Raw genomic sequence first — 20,147 nt, 5'->3', positions numbered from 1 at the left:
CAATATCTTTCCTTTTTAAAATGTGTCTTATTTGGTTTTTAGTTATTTTCTGTACATAAAGTGTTCTTAAACCAGTGTGTTTCAGTGTTAGTGATTTGTTGCCAACCTGCTGTTTATAATTAGGTTATTTACAGACAATGCTTTACAGTATGGGATACACAAGAGGGCACAAGTAAAAGAAAAGTGTAGCACATCTTAGAAACACCACTCAGTTTCATTGCTTTGCCTCAAATTTCCTCAAGTATTCAGGCCAATAATTATATCTAAAGAGGCACTACAAAATATGTGATAAGGCAAACGTGAGAAACCAAATCAGACACTGAAGAAATTTAATAGACTAGCACCACCTGAGAAAGAATTCCCATGAAAAAATAAATCATAACCCAGCTCCCTGCTTTCCATACTAATAGGTTGCTTTTGCTGTGCTACAGGCTCAAAACAGTTTTTCAAACTCTTTGACTGTAAGAAATGTATTTTACATTGTGACTTAGTACACACATGTATGATGAGAAAACTGCCAAAATAACAATTCACCTCACCTAGTGCAATACCAGTCAGTTCTGTTCTATTCTCTTTATTCACAATGCTGATGATAACTGATTTTATAAATCACTAATCAATCATGACCCAGTTTGAAAAACAGACTTAAAACAGTATATCTTTATAATAGGATCTTTTTGGCAATTTGCCCTCCTATCTCTAGCAATGTGAAGAGGTATTTTAAGGCTGCTATACTATTACTGTTTTCATTAAAGCAAGTGGTTCTTAAAGTGTAGTTTGCTAACAAAAGCAACACCTGAGAGAAATGTAGTCTCAAGGCCCACCTCATAACTACTCAATCAGAAACTGTAAGTGGGATAAGCATTCACCAGCCCTCCAGGTGATTCTGATGCCAGCAAAAGCTTACAAACCACTAATTAAAGAAGGTGGGGGAGGACCCAAAGGTCTAGCTTAAAGGACTATGGATGCTTAAATGGTGGAAGCAGCATGGTAACATCAGAGAAGGTGTGAACCTAATCCCCTAAATCATATGCAGTATTCGGAACCACTGTTACCAATAAAGGGGAGGAGGGTAAACACAAGTCACTCTACATTCTCTTTTTAACAATGCAGTGCACAGTGCTTACTCTGAGCAAGTCACTACTCCAAAGCGCTTTAAGTTAAAAAATAAACAAAAAACATAAAAACCATCACATCTCTATTGTACAAATGAGAAAACTTTTGCACAGAGAGGTGAAATTTTCCCAGCGGTGGTGGAACTGGAATTCAAACATTTCTAATTTGGTGAGGGTGTGGTATTCTCTTCATGACTTTCTGATTAGGTCCTTTACTTCAGCTTTTACTCCCTCTTTCCAAATCCCTATCCTGTCAATTTCCTTATTTTCTAATATCACTGCTGTCTTCCTAATATAAATGTCTAAACCACCAGAATGCAATTCACCTAATCTCGCTTTTAGGACCTTTCGCCTGGTCCCAGATGGCGTCTTGGCATTTGAAGTCCTTAGAACCCATTATGGTTCCACTGTGAATGTTTCGTGTCTGCTACTCAGGCCAGTTTCCACAAAAACCCTACTCTTGCTGAGCAACTTTCTCGCTCCCCCCCACCCCTACTGCGCCTATCCACTCTGCCTTCCTGCTAGGAAATTATTTCTCCCCGGCCCTACCCCGATGTCATTTTGCTTGATTCCTCTCCAGGATTATTTCCACTTCCCAGATAGACCCCTTACCCTAGTCTCAAACTGAGCTCTACTCCTGGAGGAGTTTTTCTCTTGTCCCCCGGGGATTCTCAGACCCAAGAGCTCCCAGTCAGGTCTTGGGTCTCCTATCCCAGACCAGCGGCAGAGGGCAAGGAGCTACGGTTCCTCCCCACGCAGTTCAAGGTCTCCACGGGTCCCCCCTTCCCAAGATCCGCGGGTCCTCATCTCCTCAGAATACCTCCTCCCGGGACAGCCGCCTTCTCAGGAGGGTCCCCTGACCCTCCTTGCCCTTCCTCAGACGCCCTGGCTCGGACCCAGGCCGCTCCCTGTCACCGGAGACCCGGGTCGCCCTCGCTCTGCCCGCCGCCCTTCTCGCTCCGACCCCGGCCACTCCCAGTTTCCCGGCCCCCCAGCTCTCTCCAATGGGGCCGCTCCCAGGGTTCCCGGGCTTCCCTGCTCCTCCGCACCCAAGCAGTCCGGGGTATCCCCGTGCGCCCACAAGCCAGGTCGTTACCGGTCACTGAGGGTCATTCCTTCCCCTCTCTGGGACCCCGGCCGCTTCGTCTCCCCAGGGAGCTGCCCCCAACACCAGGTCACCGGTCCGTGCCCCAGACCCGCGCAGCAAGACGTCCCACGAAGCCGCCCCGCCGGGCCCGCCCGGCTCCAGCCCCAGTCTCCCTCGGCAGCGCGAACTCCGCGGCCGGGAACCGGGCCATTCTCCCACCAGCCCAGTCAGCGCGAACTCGCCGCCGCCGCCCCCGCCTCCGCCCTGGCCCCGGCCCGACCCGGCCCGAAGTCCAGGCCCCCTTGCTCCCGCCTCCGCCTCCGAAGCGCCAGGTTTGAGTTTCCGCCCAGCCACGGCCCCCTGGACCTCAGGCTCGCTTCACCCGCACTCACCTGCAGCTGCCCACGACCAACTCCTGAGCCACTGCCTCTACCTCGGCCGCCAGCAGCCACCAAGCACCACCACCTCCCCCATGACAACAGGCCCTCCCTGTTTCATACTTCTGAGCTCTCCATTGGATGGTGGGGCAGCGACTCTCTGCTCTGATTGGTTTAGTTTACCTCCCGGTCATGGCTTCTTTACCGCCCCTTTTCCTGGACCCAGTATTAGCCCCCGCCCGGACTTGGAGCGTCCTAGACAAAACTTTAGTTGTAATTGGTTGACGGTTGGTCAGTTCGAAGTTTTGATAGGCTGCTGAAAGTGTCTGTTAAGTAAACTGGCAAGAGCTGTGACGGCCAAGCTTGGTTCAAGCTTGGGCACAGTTTGGTTGCAGAGTAGAGAGCTGGAAAGTGGAAAGCTCTACTCCGAGGTTACTGGGGAAGGGTTAACTCTTTGTTGTAGAATTCACTCTTAAAACTCTTCGCCTCGTCCAGCGCCCTTCCTATAAAAGGTAGTTAGCCACTGCTAGTTTACTCATAAGGTAGTAGTTACAATACACCAACATCAGAGGCTGTGTTTAAGAAGTATATCCGACCCCCTGGTCTGGAACTTATTTTTATGTAAAATAAAAAATTTCTCCCTTTTTTTCTTGCAGTCCTAATGTGCCCTGATTCCTTGAAGTGCTTTCTAGAAATCTCCATGCTAAAGGGCAAAGTACAACCGTAGAAACCATTCCTCCTCGGTTGCAATTGTAAGCCTCGTTAATAAACTGAAGTGGCGTGTTGAGAGTTCTTCCATGCCCAAGCTCAGCCCTGACTGGTTCCTGGAAAAGTCCACGCAGCCATCTGAGAGCTGAGACTAAGTGGGTCACGGTTTACCCGTGTGGTGAGAATTCCGTTCTCCCCACCACCCGACTTGAATTTTATGTTCAGCCATTCTTAAATAACCCGACTAGATGTGTGTCAAATACTTAAAGTGCTTGCCTTTTTTTTTTTTCTAAACCTCTCTTCTTAGCACTCTAAATTAGAACCATTGAATGAATTGCAGTTCCTTTCTCACATTGGCACAATGCACCAGAATAAATGATTGCATTTTTTAAAAATTCATTTGGGTACAAATCACAGTAGGCATTTTTGAAAAATCTGGTGTTGCTATAAAAGCTCTTGTGCTCCTAGAAATATAGCCATCATTAGCTTTTTGGTTTTCATTTTTCACTTCCACCCACTTTTCCTGCTCCTATATAATAAAATGCTGGCCTAATTACTCTTTCAATTTCTGATTTAAATGTAGCTTCCTTGCAGTTCCACCCATGGACCATGAAACATACATTCAGGGATGGACTAGGACTGGTCAAAGAGCTACTCCTCTCGCAAGCATTACTTCATTATTGGGAACTTCCTGTGTCACTAGGACTCTGGACTAAAGTTTTATGCTTTGCCTTTTCTTTTTCCTGCCTACTTTCTCTTTCATATCTCTTCCATTTACCCTTCTGTCCTTTGTAAAACAAATTCCAGTGAATCTGAGACCACATTGTTATCCAGGAAAAAAAAAAGTATTTTCAAGCCTATATTAATAGCTATTTGAATAAACTCCATACCTTTATCACCAAACTAAGCGGAAATTATTTCTCCAGTAACTATACATAACAATAAGGTGTCTTTTCCTAGTTATTTTCCGGAAATTTCCTCCCCCTTCTCTTATCCTCACCTTCCAATTTAGAAATAACCTCCCCTTCAGTTCAATGACTCATAAAAAGCCTCTAAAAGGAAAGTGGAAAAGCCAAAATAACTTCAGAGATGTCTGAATCATTTAGTTAAGGGAAAGATAGGACATTGACCATGATAAGATGGAAACTAAGACAGAAAGCAAGCCCCAGCAAACACCCCATAACAAATGAAGTAACATACAAATGTGAAGATGACACAGTGAGCAGGAGGTATCAGTGTGTCCTTTTACAGCCTTTTAATACATTACCAGCCGTTTTTTTCCTTTCTAGTCTTGGCTGTGTGCCCTACCTACCAATTTTAGAGCAAGTTAGGAAGGCAATTAATGTCCTGGCAGATAGGAAATAATAACGTCATAGGAAGGCATGGCCATTATTATGGTACTTTGGGTAATAATGGCTCTTGCACAGCCATAGTGACTAGGTGCCACAAAGAACATAAAATTAGGCCAGCCCTCACCAAGAGGACTTGCCATCTGAGTAAAGGAACTGCACAAATTATCACAAAGCTATAAAAAGTGTCACAAAAATCAGCCAGCCATTCTATTCCATACACTAAAACAATAAAAGTATTCAGAAATGGTTTTGCTCATACAGAACACTCCACCACTCCTATTCCTGTGAAAACCAGTTAAGAAATGTATCATAGACATGTGCAACTCAGAGAAAACCTTAAAGAGGAAACATTCTTTGATACAGAAGACTGTTATGTTATTGAAAGCCATATAAATAGCTGGAAAAGTTATTGCTTATACCTGATGTTTTGATTTTGCATGTACAGGTAACCTTATAAGGTAATTATTCCATCTAGCTTCTCATTTCTTTCCCGAGTTACGTGCTTCTCCAACACTCTCACAGGCCCCTCTTAGAAAGCAAGAACACTGGAGTCTGGGAGTCTGCAGTTTTGTGTGTGTGGCTGGCTGTGGAGGTGGTGTAGATGCTATCTGTTAAAGTCACTTGAGCAAGACCAGGATAGCAGGTATATTGAAGGCAAAAATAGTCTTTCTAAATCGTGATTAAGTCAAAATTGAAAGATGCAGAACACTGTCCCAATATCTAGAGTTAGTATGGTTTGCCTTGGGCTTCAGTGTATGCTGATGAAACATTTTGTTCTTTTCTTTGCTATCCTTGCTCCCATTTTATCATATCACTTTTCAAAGGAGCAGAATGCAAGTCTTCTTTTATTTCCATTTTATTCCAAGGAAGCTATCTGGCCAGGGAAAAGCTCCTTTGTTTGTTTTGTTTTTTGGTTTGTTTATTTCCCCTTGAATTCTACACACAATTCCAAGTGAACTAGAGACACAAACACTAGTAAAGGAGAAAATCACCCCCCCCCATACAACATCAGAGCCGCCTGCTGCTAGCTGTTGGAGGTAAGCCAAGATATTTGATAAGAAATTGTTCCCTGAATTAGGGATCCTTGATGGTAAATGCTGATAGGTATGAAGGGGATCAACAAGTAGGAGACAGACAAACAGACAGGCCACCATCAGAGTGCTGACCCAGCTTAGGGTCCTGCCCCCCACTCTCTAGCTGTGGACTTTACCCAGGTTGCATAATTATACCAACCAAGTACAGCCTCTGCCACTGACTGAAAGGGAAACAGGGCCAGAGCTTTAACCTGTGGGACCTTTACTCTACTGCCACCTGGAAATTCACCTTAACCTCAAAGCCTGCTATTCTGACACCAGGATAAAGCTTCCAAGGAAGGACAGATCCATACAGCTAGCCAAGTATATCTTTGTTAATTCATAAAGGTGACTATTGGCATGAAGCTCTGGATGAAAAAAGAGACTCTCTGGGAAAACCATCCCATATTGGGGAGCTTCCAACACAGGGAAGTGCCAAGGTGCTTTCAATGCTGAAACGAAACTGTGGTTTCAAAGTTCAAAGCTCTGTTCATGGATGGGATTTAAAAAAAAAAAAATAGCCAATGGATGAGGGTGTTTTGGAGGCAGAACCATTTGCTTTTCAATTCTACGGGTTGTGTGATTTTTAAATAGTATACCATACCTTTTCATTACTCAGTGTGTACATTTTCATCCTCAAGAATAATGTGTCTTACCCTCCTACTTGTATGTTCTAGGTAGGTGGCTCGAGTGCTTATAAAATGGGAGAGCTGCAGCCCTTAGCTCCGCCATTGTGCTATTGAATGGAGCCCTTAGTTACTATCACCAGATCTAAGGGTGGACCAGCCATTCTTCTGCAGCAGGGAGTGGGCCACTTAGTGCCATTTAACTTTCGTCCATCCCTGTTTTATGTACACACAAAGAGTTTCCTGGAAACATGGCTGAACTCCAAGGATTTCACAGAGTAGAATGTCTCCTAGAACTCCAATTCCCCAATCACTTGGGAATCTCATAAGAAAAATGAACTTAAATTCACTCATCATTGACTTTAACTAGGTAACATTGGGAAAGCTGATGGAGTCTCTCTAAGATTTAGTTTCTTCATCTACCAAGTGGGATATGTATTAGTCATCTATTTTTGTATAATAAATCACTCCCAAAAGTCAGTAGCTTAATATTTACTATCTCAGTTTCTGAGGGTCAGCTCCTGGTATAAGTTAGCTGGGTCATTTCTCTCTGGGTCTCTCACAAAACGGCAGTCATCCCAAAATGAGAGTCTTTCAGAAATTAGTTGAGATAAAACTACTTTCTAGCAGGATTGTTGTTGGCAGGATTCAGTAGCACATAGTCTTTAAGTTAAGGCCTGAGGTCCGCATAAGCTCTTGCCCAAAGACCTCCCTCAGTATCTTGCCTTGTAAGTCTTTTACAAGGCAGTTCAAAACATGGTGGCTGACTTTCTCACAACAAAAGAGAGGGCCAGCAAGAGAAAGTCTTCTCTAGTTAGACTCCTGCCACCGAGACAGAAGTCAATCTTTTCCAATCAAATCCCAGAAATGACATTCCATCACTTTTGCCACATTATATTATTTATAAGCAAGCCATTAACTCTTATCTTAAGGAGAGAGGATTACAAATATATACATACTAAGGTTTCACTGGAGCTACTTTAGAAGCAGCCTACCTTAGTATAATAATAATAATAATACCTACTTGTCAGGCTCATTTAAAGATAACAGTGAAATGCTCAATTCAGAGCCTGGCACATATTATATAACTGACTATATATAATAACTATTATTACTATTAATATTATTATTATGTATATAATGACTGGTTTTCCCTCCCTTCTAGCTGCTAGAAGGAAACCTTTTATGAGGAATAATTGAGATAATTTACATAATTTAGGACCTGACACATAGTAAGTGCTCAGTAACCATTAGTTATCATTGATGTTATATGAGTGTGTGATATTTCATTGCCTCTTCATACTAATGCACAGATATATATGCTTATGATAACTTTTCCAGAATGGTCTTATTTTCAATTATTTAGTTTCATTTATCCTCATGTACCCCATAATTGCCAGACCCCAATTCCATATTTGGGGTTCATAAAATATGATCAACATAGCAATGATCCTGTCTAATTTCCTATGTGCCTCATCTAAGAAAGTAGCCCCCAAACCTCCTATATGCAGAAATGACGAGCCTGGCTTCGTGAATGTTTCAGAGAGGGGGGAATGAGAAGGCATTTAGCTGAACATCTTGGTCCCTTTCAAAAGAAGCTAGTCACACTCAGTCTTCCATTGGGGTTGAAAAAAAAGAAGATCCTACTCAGGCTTTATGGATGGGAAAAGGACAAGAAGAGGTTCCCACTCCTAGATTGGGAATATTAAGGCCCAAGCAAATAAATAAAGAACAATTTGGCAGTGCGAAAGTTGCAAGAAGAGAGTTCAGTTTATGCTACAAGAGAGAGATCACTAAGAAGTTGGAGTGACCCAGCAGGGCTGGGTCGAAGCTGCCTTCCTTGGAAGGGAGGAAGGCTGGCCTGCAGCCAGAGAAAATGAAAAACTGTAATCAAGGAAATCCCATTATTTTGGCTGTGAGTCATTTCTCAGGGCTCACCCATGGCTATTACATGAGAAATATGGGAGTGGGGGCTGCCTGGAAAGGGGAAATTCCTACAGTATAGATGATTTCTAAATCAAAAACACAGAAAGATTTTTTATCTATAATACCTATTTGAGGGGTTATGAACATAGAAAGGCAAAGGTTCAGAGACTGAGTCCTGGAACTTGCTGATTTGTCCTCCTCTCCTTCCCAGCCCAGGGCCTCTCCTGCAACCATTCTCCCTCAGATCCTTGGTCAGGCGTAGCAGCATCCTGGCTTGATCCCCCTTTGTATTTACTGGAGCCAGAGTTACTGGAGCAGCCTGTATGTCATGTGTCTGGCTCTGTTCAAAACAGTTGTCAGTTGGGACAGAAAGAAATACCCAGAATCCTGGAACAAAATGGGTCCCAATGACCAATACAAGTTCCACTCCATGAATGTAGATGACCAAAATTGAAGAGAGAAGTTCCAGAAATTCACTATAAAGCTGCTTGAAATGAAAGTCTTCCAGAAACCATTTCCACAATTTTCCACTTAACCAGGAAATACTTCCCCTCTAAATGCATGAATATCATGTGGGTGTATTGTGTTGGAGTTTACACTGATTAATAAATATCTGAAACCTGGGGGTAGAAAAGACAAAGGTCCAAATGTGCATTTCCTTTCATCTGCTTTTTTCAGGCCAAGATGCTAGCTACTGTCTACACCAATCTCTCTTTCTCTTCCCCTCCCCCTCCTCCTTACCTCTCCTGACTACCCTCATATTCTTCCTTTTCTTTCCCATGGTCTTTCCTTTTATCTTCACACAGAAGAAAAAATTATCCTCACAAGGAAATGTCTTAAGATCTCTGACCCTGGAACTGTTAGCTTCCTGATCCAGAGTCACCTTCTTTAGCAGTTTCTGCTAAAGGTGCTACACGATAAGAATTGAAGAAATAACTCACAGATAATGACAGTTTACACCTCTGCCTCCACATCAAGTCACCTGAGCAGCTGTGATTTAAACAGACACAGTTTTTCTGAGGTGCACCAGCCCTGGTCCCCTTTCCACAAGTTCCACCCTCGTCCCCGCCCACACCACCACATTTGTGCATAGAAAGGTTCAAAGCAGAAGTTGCTGGGAAAGTCCTGTGAGGTCAAAGGAGAGGTATGTGGCAATATCAAGTTCCTCTTCCTTTGACTTTTGTCTTCTCTCCTTCCAACTCTGTTTCCTCTATTTCACAGAGAGATCACTAAACAGTCTCAACACCTTGGGTAGCCAGAGAAGACCTTTGCTCCTCTGCTGGATGACTGATGGTAGGAAGGAAAGAAGAGGTGAGCAGACAAGGACTCGCCCCCAGGAAGTCTGACTACACAATAGGCATGGTGTATTTATTTATTCAGCCCTTTCCTACCCACAGCTAAGGCAGCCGCCATTTCACTCTGCCCTCAGGAAGTGTATTTAGTGCTAGGCTTTTTTTTGGTTTCCTGTTAGTTTCCTACAAAAGGACATCAGTGTCTTCCTCAGTGCAGCCAAAGATAAGAACTGGATGTTGCTCAAGTGGAGACAAACATATTTCCTGCCATAGACCCAGACTATTCCAAGGGCATAGAGAACTGGATCTCAATGTGGAAACAAAAGAATTTGATCATCATGCCTACTTCCCTGGTGCCATCTTCCTCCCTGGAATCCTCTATCTAGTAGGATACAATAATTATATTTTAAAATAATTATATTTTAGAATTTCACTTACCCAAGGGAGTGTCACATTGAACAGGAGAGAGTGAAAGGCACTGGATTTGGCATCCCCAGGCTTAATATGAGGAGGCAGCTTTGGGGTTAATTTTTATGTTCTGGGGAAATAATAGCATATAATATATAGTATACAAATACAATGTAAGTTTACCCTAAATTGGATTGTGTTGGTTAGGTCCTACTCATCCTCTAGCTCTCACCCAGCCACCACTACTGGGTTGGGTTAACCTCTTATATACAATGCACTTCCTCTTTAGACATGACATCCCATGTGTAAACACACTTAGTGCAGCGTGTCAGCATTGTGAAGCCAAGGGCTATATCCATCCTGCTCACAGCTGCCTGGCACAAGTCCTGGCCCATGGTAGTTCACTAAACATTTAGTGAAAGAATGAGTCCAGAGTTGTCTCCAGGAACAGCTTTGCCACCCTACACCATCATTTATTTTGGGGTGGTGCTATGAAAGTTATGAAAAAGGCATGTGCTAATTATCATACAGTGATCAGTAATGGTTACAGTAATTAGTAAGTAAAAGCACAGTGGCAGAATATGACTAAATAAAGCTCTCTACCAGGGTATACAGGGCCATCCCTGCACAATGAATTTGGAATCCCACTGCCTGTCTCTGTCTCTGTCTCTGTTAGACTCTGAAGACAGGGTCATTCCTTTGTAGAAACTCTATTTAGGGTTGCTAACATTGGAGACAAGAAGAGCTGGTTCATTTTTCTCTGACTCAGTCTGAAACCATTGTGGTCTAAAAATTAAAATACTAGGTTAGTGGTGGCCCCCAAAAAATTCCCCCTCAGAATCTGAGGTGAATTTTCCCATCAAGGGTCTCTCCCCTGATCTAAAACACAAAAATCACAGCTTCCCTGGTGGCACAAGGGATTAAGTCTCAGCAATATTAAGCTATCTAGGTATGCAGCCCCTGTAGCATGAGTTGCATCCCTGGCCAGGAAGCTGACCCACAGCAGATCTCTCCTGTCTCGCCCATTGTTGCCCTCAGCAGTATATTTCAGGAGGTCTGCCTGTTTTTCCTTAAAGATTTATTTTTTTTTATGCATACAAGAACTGGAGTGCAGGTCAGGGGTGAGTGAAGTTGAGAGGAGTTACCAGAGATGGAAAGGGGAGCGGAACAGGCAGATGTACTGAAATACACTGCTGAGGGAGCAGTGGGCAGGACAGAAGAGGTCTGCTGTGCCATGTGAGTCACCCTCCTGGCTGGCTGGGGAATCTTGATAGCTCTATAGCACTGTCTTAACCCCTGCACCACCAGGGAGGCCTAGATCTGCCTATTCTGCTCCCTACTCTGTCTCTAGTGAATCCTCTCACCCCCACCCCCCAACTTCTGGTCTACATCCCAGTTCTTGTATAAATAAATAAAAATAAATATTTATATATAAAAAGTCTACTCCCTCAAGATGAGTGATGAAAGCAAAGGCTCACCCAACTAATCTCCTCCACTTTCCATTGGAGTCCAAGATTTATGGCCTTATCCCCTTTCTGGGAACAAGAAGGCAATCTGAGAACAAAGACTTTTCCTTTACATTCCTTCCACCTCACAAGTCTGTGGCTTTCTCTTCTGCTGCTGAGGGAAGGAGAAGATGGACATCGAGAAAGAGAAAGAATAAGTTAGAGGACACAGTCCTTTGATGGCATGAGGTTGTGGGGGAAGACATAAATTGGGACAAAGTAGAACAAGACATGATGAATCTCTGGAGATTCTTCAAAAATTCTCACATCAAAATTTCCCAGACATCAAAGGCTCAGCCCAGTTGCCAGGACACTGGAGAACCAGTGCAGTCAGTGGGAGGTGATGACAGCAAAGAGGCAGGAAGATCTGATACACTGGCCCTTACTGCGAACTATACCCTGTGGGGATACCACAAGCTACTTAAGACAGGGTAGTGAAGAGAGAGTGGGCGTTGAGAGTGAGACCTAGAATCGGAGGCCCATGCTCTTAATTCTAGCTCAGTCATCATTTACAGGCAAGCAAAAGATGAATGTCAGAGATGTGGCTTAATCAGCTACCCATGGGATGAGCAGATGTTTGTGAGATGCTTTGAAATCTCTTGATGAAAAGAAATGCCAGGAAAAGCTATTATTATTTTAAGTGTTGATCATATAGGAACCAGAGCATCTTTAAACTTGTGTGTTGGAGTCAGAGGTCACAGTATGTTCATCTTGAGTGGATCTCAAGATGGATGTCCCTGGATATCTATCTTCTAATCACCCCAGTTGAGACCAAAGTCATTGTTGAGGTCTGTATCAACTACAACCAGAAATCTCATCACTGGCAGATCAAGTTCCAGTAAGTTTTCTGTGCAGATTCTGGCCAGGCCACTTTGCCTAGAGAGATTTCTGGGCTATGACCTGATAATGTAACTTTCTCCATCTCTCCCTCTCTCCCCTTTCTCTTTTCTGCTTGTACATAAGTTTACGTTGATTTATCAAGGGTCATTTGGAGATTCTAAAATGATCTTTCCAATGATTCTAAAGTGGCTCTCCCTAACTGTAGCTTTCTATCTCTGTTGTTTTTCTTTTTTAGGAAGTGGTTAAACTAGACACCCTTCCTTTTTTTTTTTTTTTTTTAATTTGTCAGGTATATGAACCTGGTTTTCTCCTCTATTTTGTTTCCCTGTAGTTATTACTATACAAACTCCCTTCCCATTTCCTCCTCTGGTCTCAGTTCTGCAAACTATCTACATTATTACTACAAAGGAATATGTTATCCCTTGAGGTCTTACCTGAGAGTATATTCCCTCCCTGTACTCTCCAAAGCTAACAGACTGACTAACTCGGACTTTAGCCCAATCCTGCAACAAGTGAGTACCTGTCCCAATGACCTAAGCAACAGTCATTCCAGGTCACAATCATCACAGGAAGAGGTATTATTTTTCTGCTATTTGTACAAAGTGTACAAAGGTTGTCTATTTGGTGTGGAAGAGATCACTTGATAAAACTGAAGCTGTTTGTAAACCTAGAAAAACCTCAAGAATAGACATGTGACTATTTGACATGGTTATGGAGGAAAGCTGAGTTAAGCTTATTGTATCATAAATAACATGCATATAACAAATCCCCAAATCCTAGAATTTTAGTATCATTTACAAACTCCAGCAGAGTTAAGATTAGGACTGATAAAAAGGAATACTACTTCAAACTGTAGATAATAAGTACACAGAACACATTATCCAAAATATAATCAGAATGTAGAAAGGATCAGAGCAAGTTTATGGCTCACAGAGCCATACATGAGTGAACCAGCCATTTTTCCAACCCTGGTTCTATGTGAGAATCCCAGATCCCTCTCCTAGGGGATTTCATTAGAAATCCCTCTCCTAGGGGATTTCATTAGAGCCCAGAGATCCATATTTTAATTTTGAAAAGCTTCTTCAAAATGATTCTGATTCATAACCAGGTTTAGGAACCATTATTCAAATAACCTTTCCTCCAAGATAAAAGACTATTGAATAGACTACAGGTTTGACCCAAGCCTGGTAACCTCTCTTGTCCAGGTTGGTAAATAACTCAGACAGGTACAGCTGGTATCACTATGATTCAGAACGCTAGAACAGACATTAGACTCTGGGTACTGATCAAATCTAGTAATACAGCAATTCTATGCTCTCTGGCTCATCTTCTCCAAGATCTGTGAGAACTTGTCACCTCGGAGATGAGTCAGTTGAGGCATTTTAGAACAAAATACCACCTTTGGAAAGAAAATTCTGATTTGCTTACAAAGTGAGTTGCAGACTTCCTGTGGCTCTTTTTGGACAGTACTAAATACAGTACTAGGAAGTCATTTATTTAGTAAGCATTTGTTGGTTAAATGTTAGATATATACTCTATGTTAATAAATGGTTGCTGAGAATGTGCACAAGTAAAGAAGACAGTAGTAAAACAGGCCAGAAGTGCACAAGTAAATAAGACAGTAGTAAAAACAGGCTAGAAATGTGGGTCCCAGCATCATAGGTGTCTAGTATGTTCTCAGTTTTAAATTTGTCTTTATATTGGATACAGTCCATTCTAATGGAACAGCAATTCCAGGAAACTATCTAAGAGTCAGTCTGCTCTTTTCAGTTCTCAGAAGATACAACTAACCTGAGGACAAAAACAACTCTAAAAGGAGATGTCCATCTTTTCTACAAGTGAAAGATAAAAATGAATTCCAGAGGATGGAACTAAACAATATCCACATGGTTCCCCAGTATCTTGTGCTCAGTAAGTATCAATGTTTTTGAATAAGTGAATGGATGAATGAAATTTGAATATCAGTTTTACAATTTGTATACCCTAAACAAGTCAGAGAATCTTTTTTCACCTTTTGCATCCTTGTGACTGGGTCAATAATACTTTGACTATTTAGTATAAAATTAGAAATCACATGTTCCAAGAGCAATTAGCACTGTGGCTGGTGGAGACAGGTAGTCAACAAATGGTCGTGGGGATAGTGTGGTTGCTAGTTTGTGAGCAGGAAACCAGAAGATTGCAGGAGCCAACTTGTATGGTCAAACTGACACCTAGTGGCACAATCTTAGAACTCTACCAAAAGTAGAGTCAACTGCTGGTTCAAAACTTAAACTGCGGGATAACTAGGAGCTAGTAAGAACTGCTTTGCATAAGTAATAGTATTAATTCCTCACTAATAATCTGTGCTGACAGCTTCTTTAGAATGAACTTTTAAAAAGTTTTTAAAGTCTACTGATGTATGGATTTTATCTTTGGAGGTTCTGACTTAATTTGCAGATGAGGCACAGGTTTCAACATTTTAAAAAAACATTCTTACTGGATTAAAAAGATGCGGTACATGTACACAATCGACTATTACTCAGCAACCAAAAAAAAAAAAAGAAACACATGCCTTTTGCAGCAACATGGATCATGGATGGAGCTGGAAAAGATCATGCATAGTAAAATAAGCCAGAAAGAAAAGGAAAAATACCGGATGGTTTCACTCATAGCAGTATAACGGTATAGGTATACCGGACCAAGGGAGAAAATAATAATAATAAACAACTATATACCAGAGACATTTTATGGGATGGAGTGGGGAATGGGATCAAAAACAGTGGGGGAAGTGTACTGGATTATGGTGATGGCACACGGGCTATTGGTGATGGGAAGCCCAAGGGGATTGCAACTGAGATGGGAAAAGGCACATGTGATGTAAAAATAAGCTACTATATTATAAAAAAAGAGCAGTCTTAATATACAACCAAGTTGAGAACCACTGCAATAGGCCATTGAGATAATTATTACTTTTCCCATTTTACAAATTAAAGTCCAGAATGATAATATAATTTTCACAGAGCCCTGTAGTTATTAGTAGCAGAAAAGAATTTGAAATTGAGTCTCCATCACATTGTCTTCATAGATGTTTTTAGAAGTCTATAGTTTTCCACTTACTGCCAGAGAATCTCAAATCCAGAGGCTTTAGGGAATGCTATGACCCTGTGGGGTGACTCACCCCAGATAACAGCCTGATGTTGACTGAGCAGTGTATTCCAATAAAGACACTGACTTCAGTCTTATCTCTAGGCTCCTTCCCAGAGCCTGAAACTCCATTGCACTGCTGATGAATAAATGAGCAATGTGAAGTTGTTTGCTTCAGAATTGAAAGCTACAAGATAAATCTAAAACTTTTGTTTTCTTTTCTGATATCATGGATATGTTAGAGAACTAAAACAGGTTAATCATCCACTAATGAGTTACAGGAAAGCACTGACTGCATTCTATATCTTCTACACGTTTGCCCAAAAACAGCTGAGGTGAGTCATCCACAAGTAAAGGAAAATGAAAGATTTAAGTCTTAACATTTGCCCTCCCTCAGAGGTCCTCAGAGGACAGATGATCTTGAAAGGATGAGAAGCCCAAGTCTCTTCCAAAACCCAGTCTGTACAAACTGCCTACTCAGCCCAGGCATGGAAAATAAATTGGGCCTCACTGGGTCAGTTAGAAAGGCTATAGAGTTTACAGAGATGAATGGGGTACAGGAGAATTTTTCTGCATTTTTATGAGAAATTTTTTTGGGTTAATCCTGGGCAGCATATGGAAGCAAGCTGAGGGTGCCAAGATTCAGGCAAATGGGCAATATTGTAGAACATCACCATCTGAAAACTCTCAAGAGTGACAAACTACTAGCCCAAAAGCAGAATTTGGGTCAGATGTGTTTGGCACAGTGTTAGCTGACAGCATTGTTAATATTTTTTACTTCAGTACCAATATACAACATTGTAGAGGTTTATGTGAAAATCAAAAAATTATTAGAAGCAACATGTATAGGTACGGGAAAATATGCCATATAGACTAGTGTGATATTAATTTTCTTTAACCCTCTGTGTAAATGATGCACATTAAAAAAACAGATGTATAGTTAATTAGATTTTTCTTTATAAATGTAATGACAGAGATTATACAACATCAGTTAAAGAGACAGGATGTGACTTGGTCTGCTGCTATTTATCTTGAAGCAAGAGAAGAGCTTATTGTAGAGATAATCACCTTCCCTTCCAAAGGAAGAGGACATGTCTCTCGACAAAACTTCTCCATGTGTTTTTACTTAGCTAGAGATCTTGGTTGTCACATCCAAATGGCCCATCACATTCCTTTCCTCCCAGGCAGTGCATGGACCTTTGAAAAATGAGGGAGGAGAAACCTCTTCTTCTTGTGTTTAGGCCCAGTACTGAGCTGTGTGACCAGGGATTTGGTGTGCGGGGTTTCACAGGCTGCAGAGAAATACAAATACATGAGTGCAGATTCTAAACATGTGGTCCCATGTGAATGGTAGATCCCAAAAGAATGTCTCCTCAACCATGGTTTATCAGAACTGTTCTGGGAGATAATATAATAAATAAAAAAATCACTCCATGAATTTAAGACTGGCCCCCCTAACCCCAGTCAGAGCTTAGTGGAGATAATGCCTAAATTTTCCACTCAAAGCTTAGGCATCTGCCTGGTTATCTTTAGGACTAGCCTGTGTTTTCTCTGTCTTTATTGTTAATTCAGGAATTGCAGCAACTGTTGGACATTCTTGCAGCTATGACTAAAGAGACTCTTTCCTGGCATTTGCTGAGGTGAATTCACTCAGGGTGAATAGCCCATATGAACACCATATAGCTCTCTCTATTTTTTTTAACTCAGTAAACTAATATAGTGATGGCCAGGTTTGAGCTTGTATCTAGATTAAATCATGCCCAGGAATCTAAGTAATTCTGTTTTCAATCCAGGTTTCAATATTATTTTATTGAATAAAATGAGGGATTGCCATCCTCACGAATTCTCAGCTTAGGGCAAAAGTACACATGGTTGCCCATATACCATATGTCTAAATATTCACCTGTTATAAATTAACCTAATAGATTGTTCTGTAAAATGCATTCTATAGCTTACCTTGATGAGGAAACCAGGTTTGAATTTAAAATTTTAAAATTCTTTGGAGTTCTTTACCATTATGATGGTAGAGGAAAACAGACCTGCCAGTCTATTCCCAGTAACATTCCAGAGTGAGTGTACCTTACACAGACACATGTGGAAACAGCAGACATAAAGGTGCAGGGTCACAGGTTGATAAGACATGCTCTGTGGTGCCCAACATTGAAGTATGTTGGTAAAGGAGGAAAAACAAGACTTGAAATGTGTAGAGCTCATAACTGGTTTATGGAAAAGTCTTCTAGTTGTTATATGATAATAATATAATTTTATGTACAAAATTATAAAATTACCACTAATACCTGGACAAAAAGTTTTCTCATAATACAGCATTATAATGTAACATACATGTTTCCTTTTTGATAAGAATGAATCAAAATAGGATGAATCATGATCATCTATTTATAGGGAGTAAACCTACAGTGATACCACAAATGTAAGTTTGTGTGTGTGTGTATCTTTTCTTCTTTAATTAATAAGTAGGACAATATTTATTACCATGTATGATAAACTTAATGGGATTTTTTTTTAAAGATTTATGTATTCATTCATACAGAACTGGGGTACAGGCCAGAGATGCGGAGGGTGAGAAGATTCACCAGAGACAGAGCAGGGAGCAGAACAGGCAGATCAATGAAGTACACTGCTGAGGGGAGCAGCGGGCGGGTCAGGAAAGGTCTGCCGCACCATGTGGATCTCCTCCAGGGCAGGCAGGGATCGAACTCATGCAGAATCTGCTTAAGCTTCTTAGTACTGTGCTTTAACCTGCTGCGCCACCAGGGAGGGCCGGATTATTTTTTATTTTTATCTGAATAGTCTTCAATTAATCTCAAAAAACTAACACTAGAGTTTAATATATGTCCACTTACCTATTTGTCACATAATATTTATTTCATAAATATCATTTCACTTTCATATTATTCATATTGATGCTAGTGAATAAGCACCAATGCATTATTATATTGATTGTTTTCATTACTTAAATATTGAATACATTAATTGTGAAGGACCATATAATTGACTATTTCTTATATTTGAAATGAAAAATGAAGTCATGATAAAGTAAGTTTCACCTTCAATGAATGTTTATTTTTAGAGATTTTTATTTATTTATGCATACAGAACTGGGGTGCAGTGGTGATGAGCAGATTCATCAGAGACAGATAGGGGAACAGAACAGGCATATTGATGAAGTACACTGCTGAGGGGAGCAGCAGGGGGCCATGTGGATCACCTCCAGGGCCAGGGATCAATCCTGCAGCTAGCTTGCAGTGCTGTGCTTTAACCCATTGTGCCACCAGGAAGGGCCTCTAATGAATGTATGTAATAGCTTTACTCATAACCACCAAAAACTAGAAGCAACCAAGATGTCTTTCAATAAGTGAGTGAATCAATAAACTTTGGTACATATATATTATGGAATATTATTGAGAGATAAGAAATGAGTGATGGCTTTTTAACTTTTTTTCACAAAGATGGCGCCAAAAGTGAAAAAGGAAGCCTCTGCCCCTCCTGGAGTTGGAGCCTCAGCCAAAGCCAAAGCTTTGCAGCCCAAGAAAGCAGCACTAAAAAGCCATCTAGAGTTACAAGAAAAAGAAGATCTCATGTTACCCATCCTCCAGAAGTTTAAAACACTGTAACTCCAAAGGCACCCAGATATCCTCAGAAGATATGAAGGAACTTGGGGGCCACCAGGTGAGTGGTGGGGAGCCTCTGGAGGGCTCAAATATTGAGAGTGACGTGACTGATCTAGGATCACCAGGCCATCATCGAGTTCCCCAGACCACCATGAGGAAGATGGTACCACACACACTTGTGTCCATCATGGATGTCAAGGTCAACAAGCAGTAGATCACAGAGGCTGTGAAGAAGCTCTATGGCATCAACACAGCCAAAATCAACACCTTGATCAGACCTGCCAGAAAGAAGGTGTCTTTTGTTCAGCTGGCTCCTGGCCATGAGGCTTTGGATGTTGCCACTAAATTAGGTTCATCTAAAATGAGTCCAGCTGGCTGAGTTTAAATTTTCACCATTGAAAAAAAAAAAAAAGAAAGAAAGAAGTAATCCAGCTGCAAAAGACATGGGTGAATCTCCATAAATGTGTATGATTAAGTAAAAGAAGCAAGCTGAGAATGCCACATATGTATGCTTTTTAATTGCATGACACTCTGGAAAAAGGAAAACTATAACCATATTAAAAATGATCAGTGATTCTCAGGTGTTTGGGGGATGGAACAGAAAATGTAGGAAGTGAAGCACAGGAAATTTTTAGGGTAAATTATTCTGTGTGATACTGAAATGGCAGATACAAGGCATTTGCCATGTAGTTGTCAATACTCCTAGAGCTCTATAGCACAAAGAACGAACTTTTGTGTCTGCAAATTTTAGAAAATCAGTTAGATGGTTAGGGACTCCTGAGAAGGAATTCAGAATGACTATAGAATGTAACTGTAATCTCAATTTAAATATTTATCATTGCAGCAGATAACAAGCTGATGGAAAATATCTTCAGGCAAAATAGATATTAGAATAACAGTCTGTATAGAAGTCATTTCAAAATGGAAATATAAATTTTGAAAGATTAATTTTCAACTTCAAATATCTAGTTTAATTATACTTTTTAAAAATGGATGGTGTAGGTATTGAATTATGGTATTTTCGGTTGCATTGAAAAGTGACAGAATTTTAATTTAAAATGCCAGTACATAAATGCTGGAATA

At 41.2% G+C, this 20,147-nt stretch overlaps 2 protein-coding genes across 9 annotated transcripts in view; both read right to left on the bottom strand.

Annotated features, from left to right (window-relative positions):
* Positions 1–2,729, bottom strand: part of NUMB (numb homolog (Drosophila)) — a 134,641-nt gene extending 131,912 nt beyond the window's left edge. For 3 of the 7 annotated variants that reach the window (XM_004681714.2, XM_012724583.1, XM_012724586.1), the window contains exon 1: positions 2,595–2,724. The gene's annotated coding sequence lies outside the window, so the exon portion shown is untranslated. Of the gene's footprint in view, positions 1–2,594 lie in introns of all 7 variants that reach the window. The other 4 variants (XM_012724585.1, XM_004681715.2, XM_012724587.1 and 1 more) reach the window with 3 other exon arrangements.
* A 13,818-nt stretch (positions 2,730–16,547) lies between these two features.
* Positions 16,548–20,147, bottom strand: part of HEATR4 (HEAT repeat containing 4) — a 35,844-nt gene continuing 32,244 nt past the window's right edge. For both annotated transcript variants that reach the window (XM_012724612.1, XM_004682071.2), the window contains exon 16: positions 16,548–16,724. In XM_012724612.1, the coding sequence (XP_012580066.1) occupies positions 16,563–16,724 (162 nt within the window). In that variant the 3' untranslated portion in view covers positions 16,548–16,562. The remainder of the gene's footprint in view (positions 16,725–20,147) is intronic.

This window comes from Condylura cristata, unplaced genomic scaffold (genome assembly GCF_000260355.1).
Source record: "Condylura cristata isolate star-nosed mole 26May11 unplaced genomic scaffold, ConCri1.0 scaffold00013, whole genome shotgun sequence".
NCBI lineage: Eukaryota > Metazoa > Chordata > Mammalia > Eulipotyphla > Talpidae > Condylura > Condylura cristata.
This window is presented reverse-complemented; position numbering and strand designations above follow the sequence as displayed.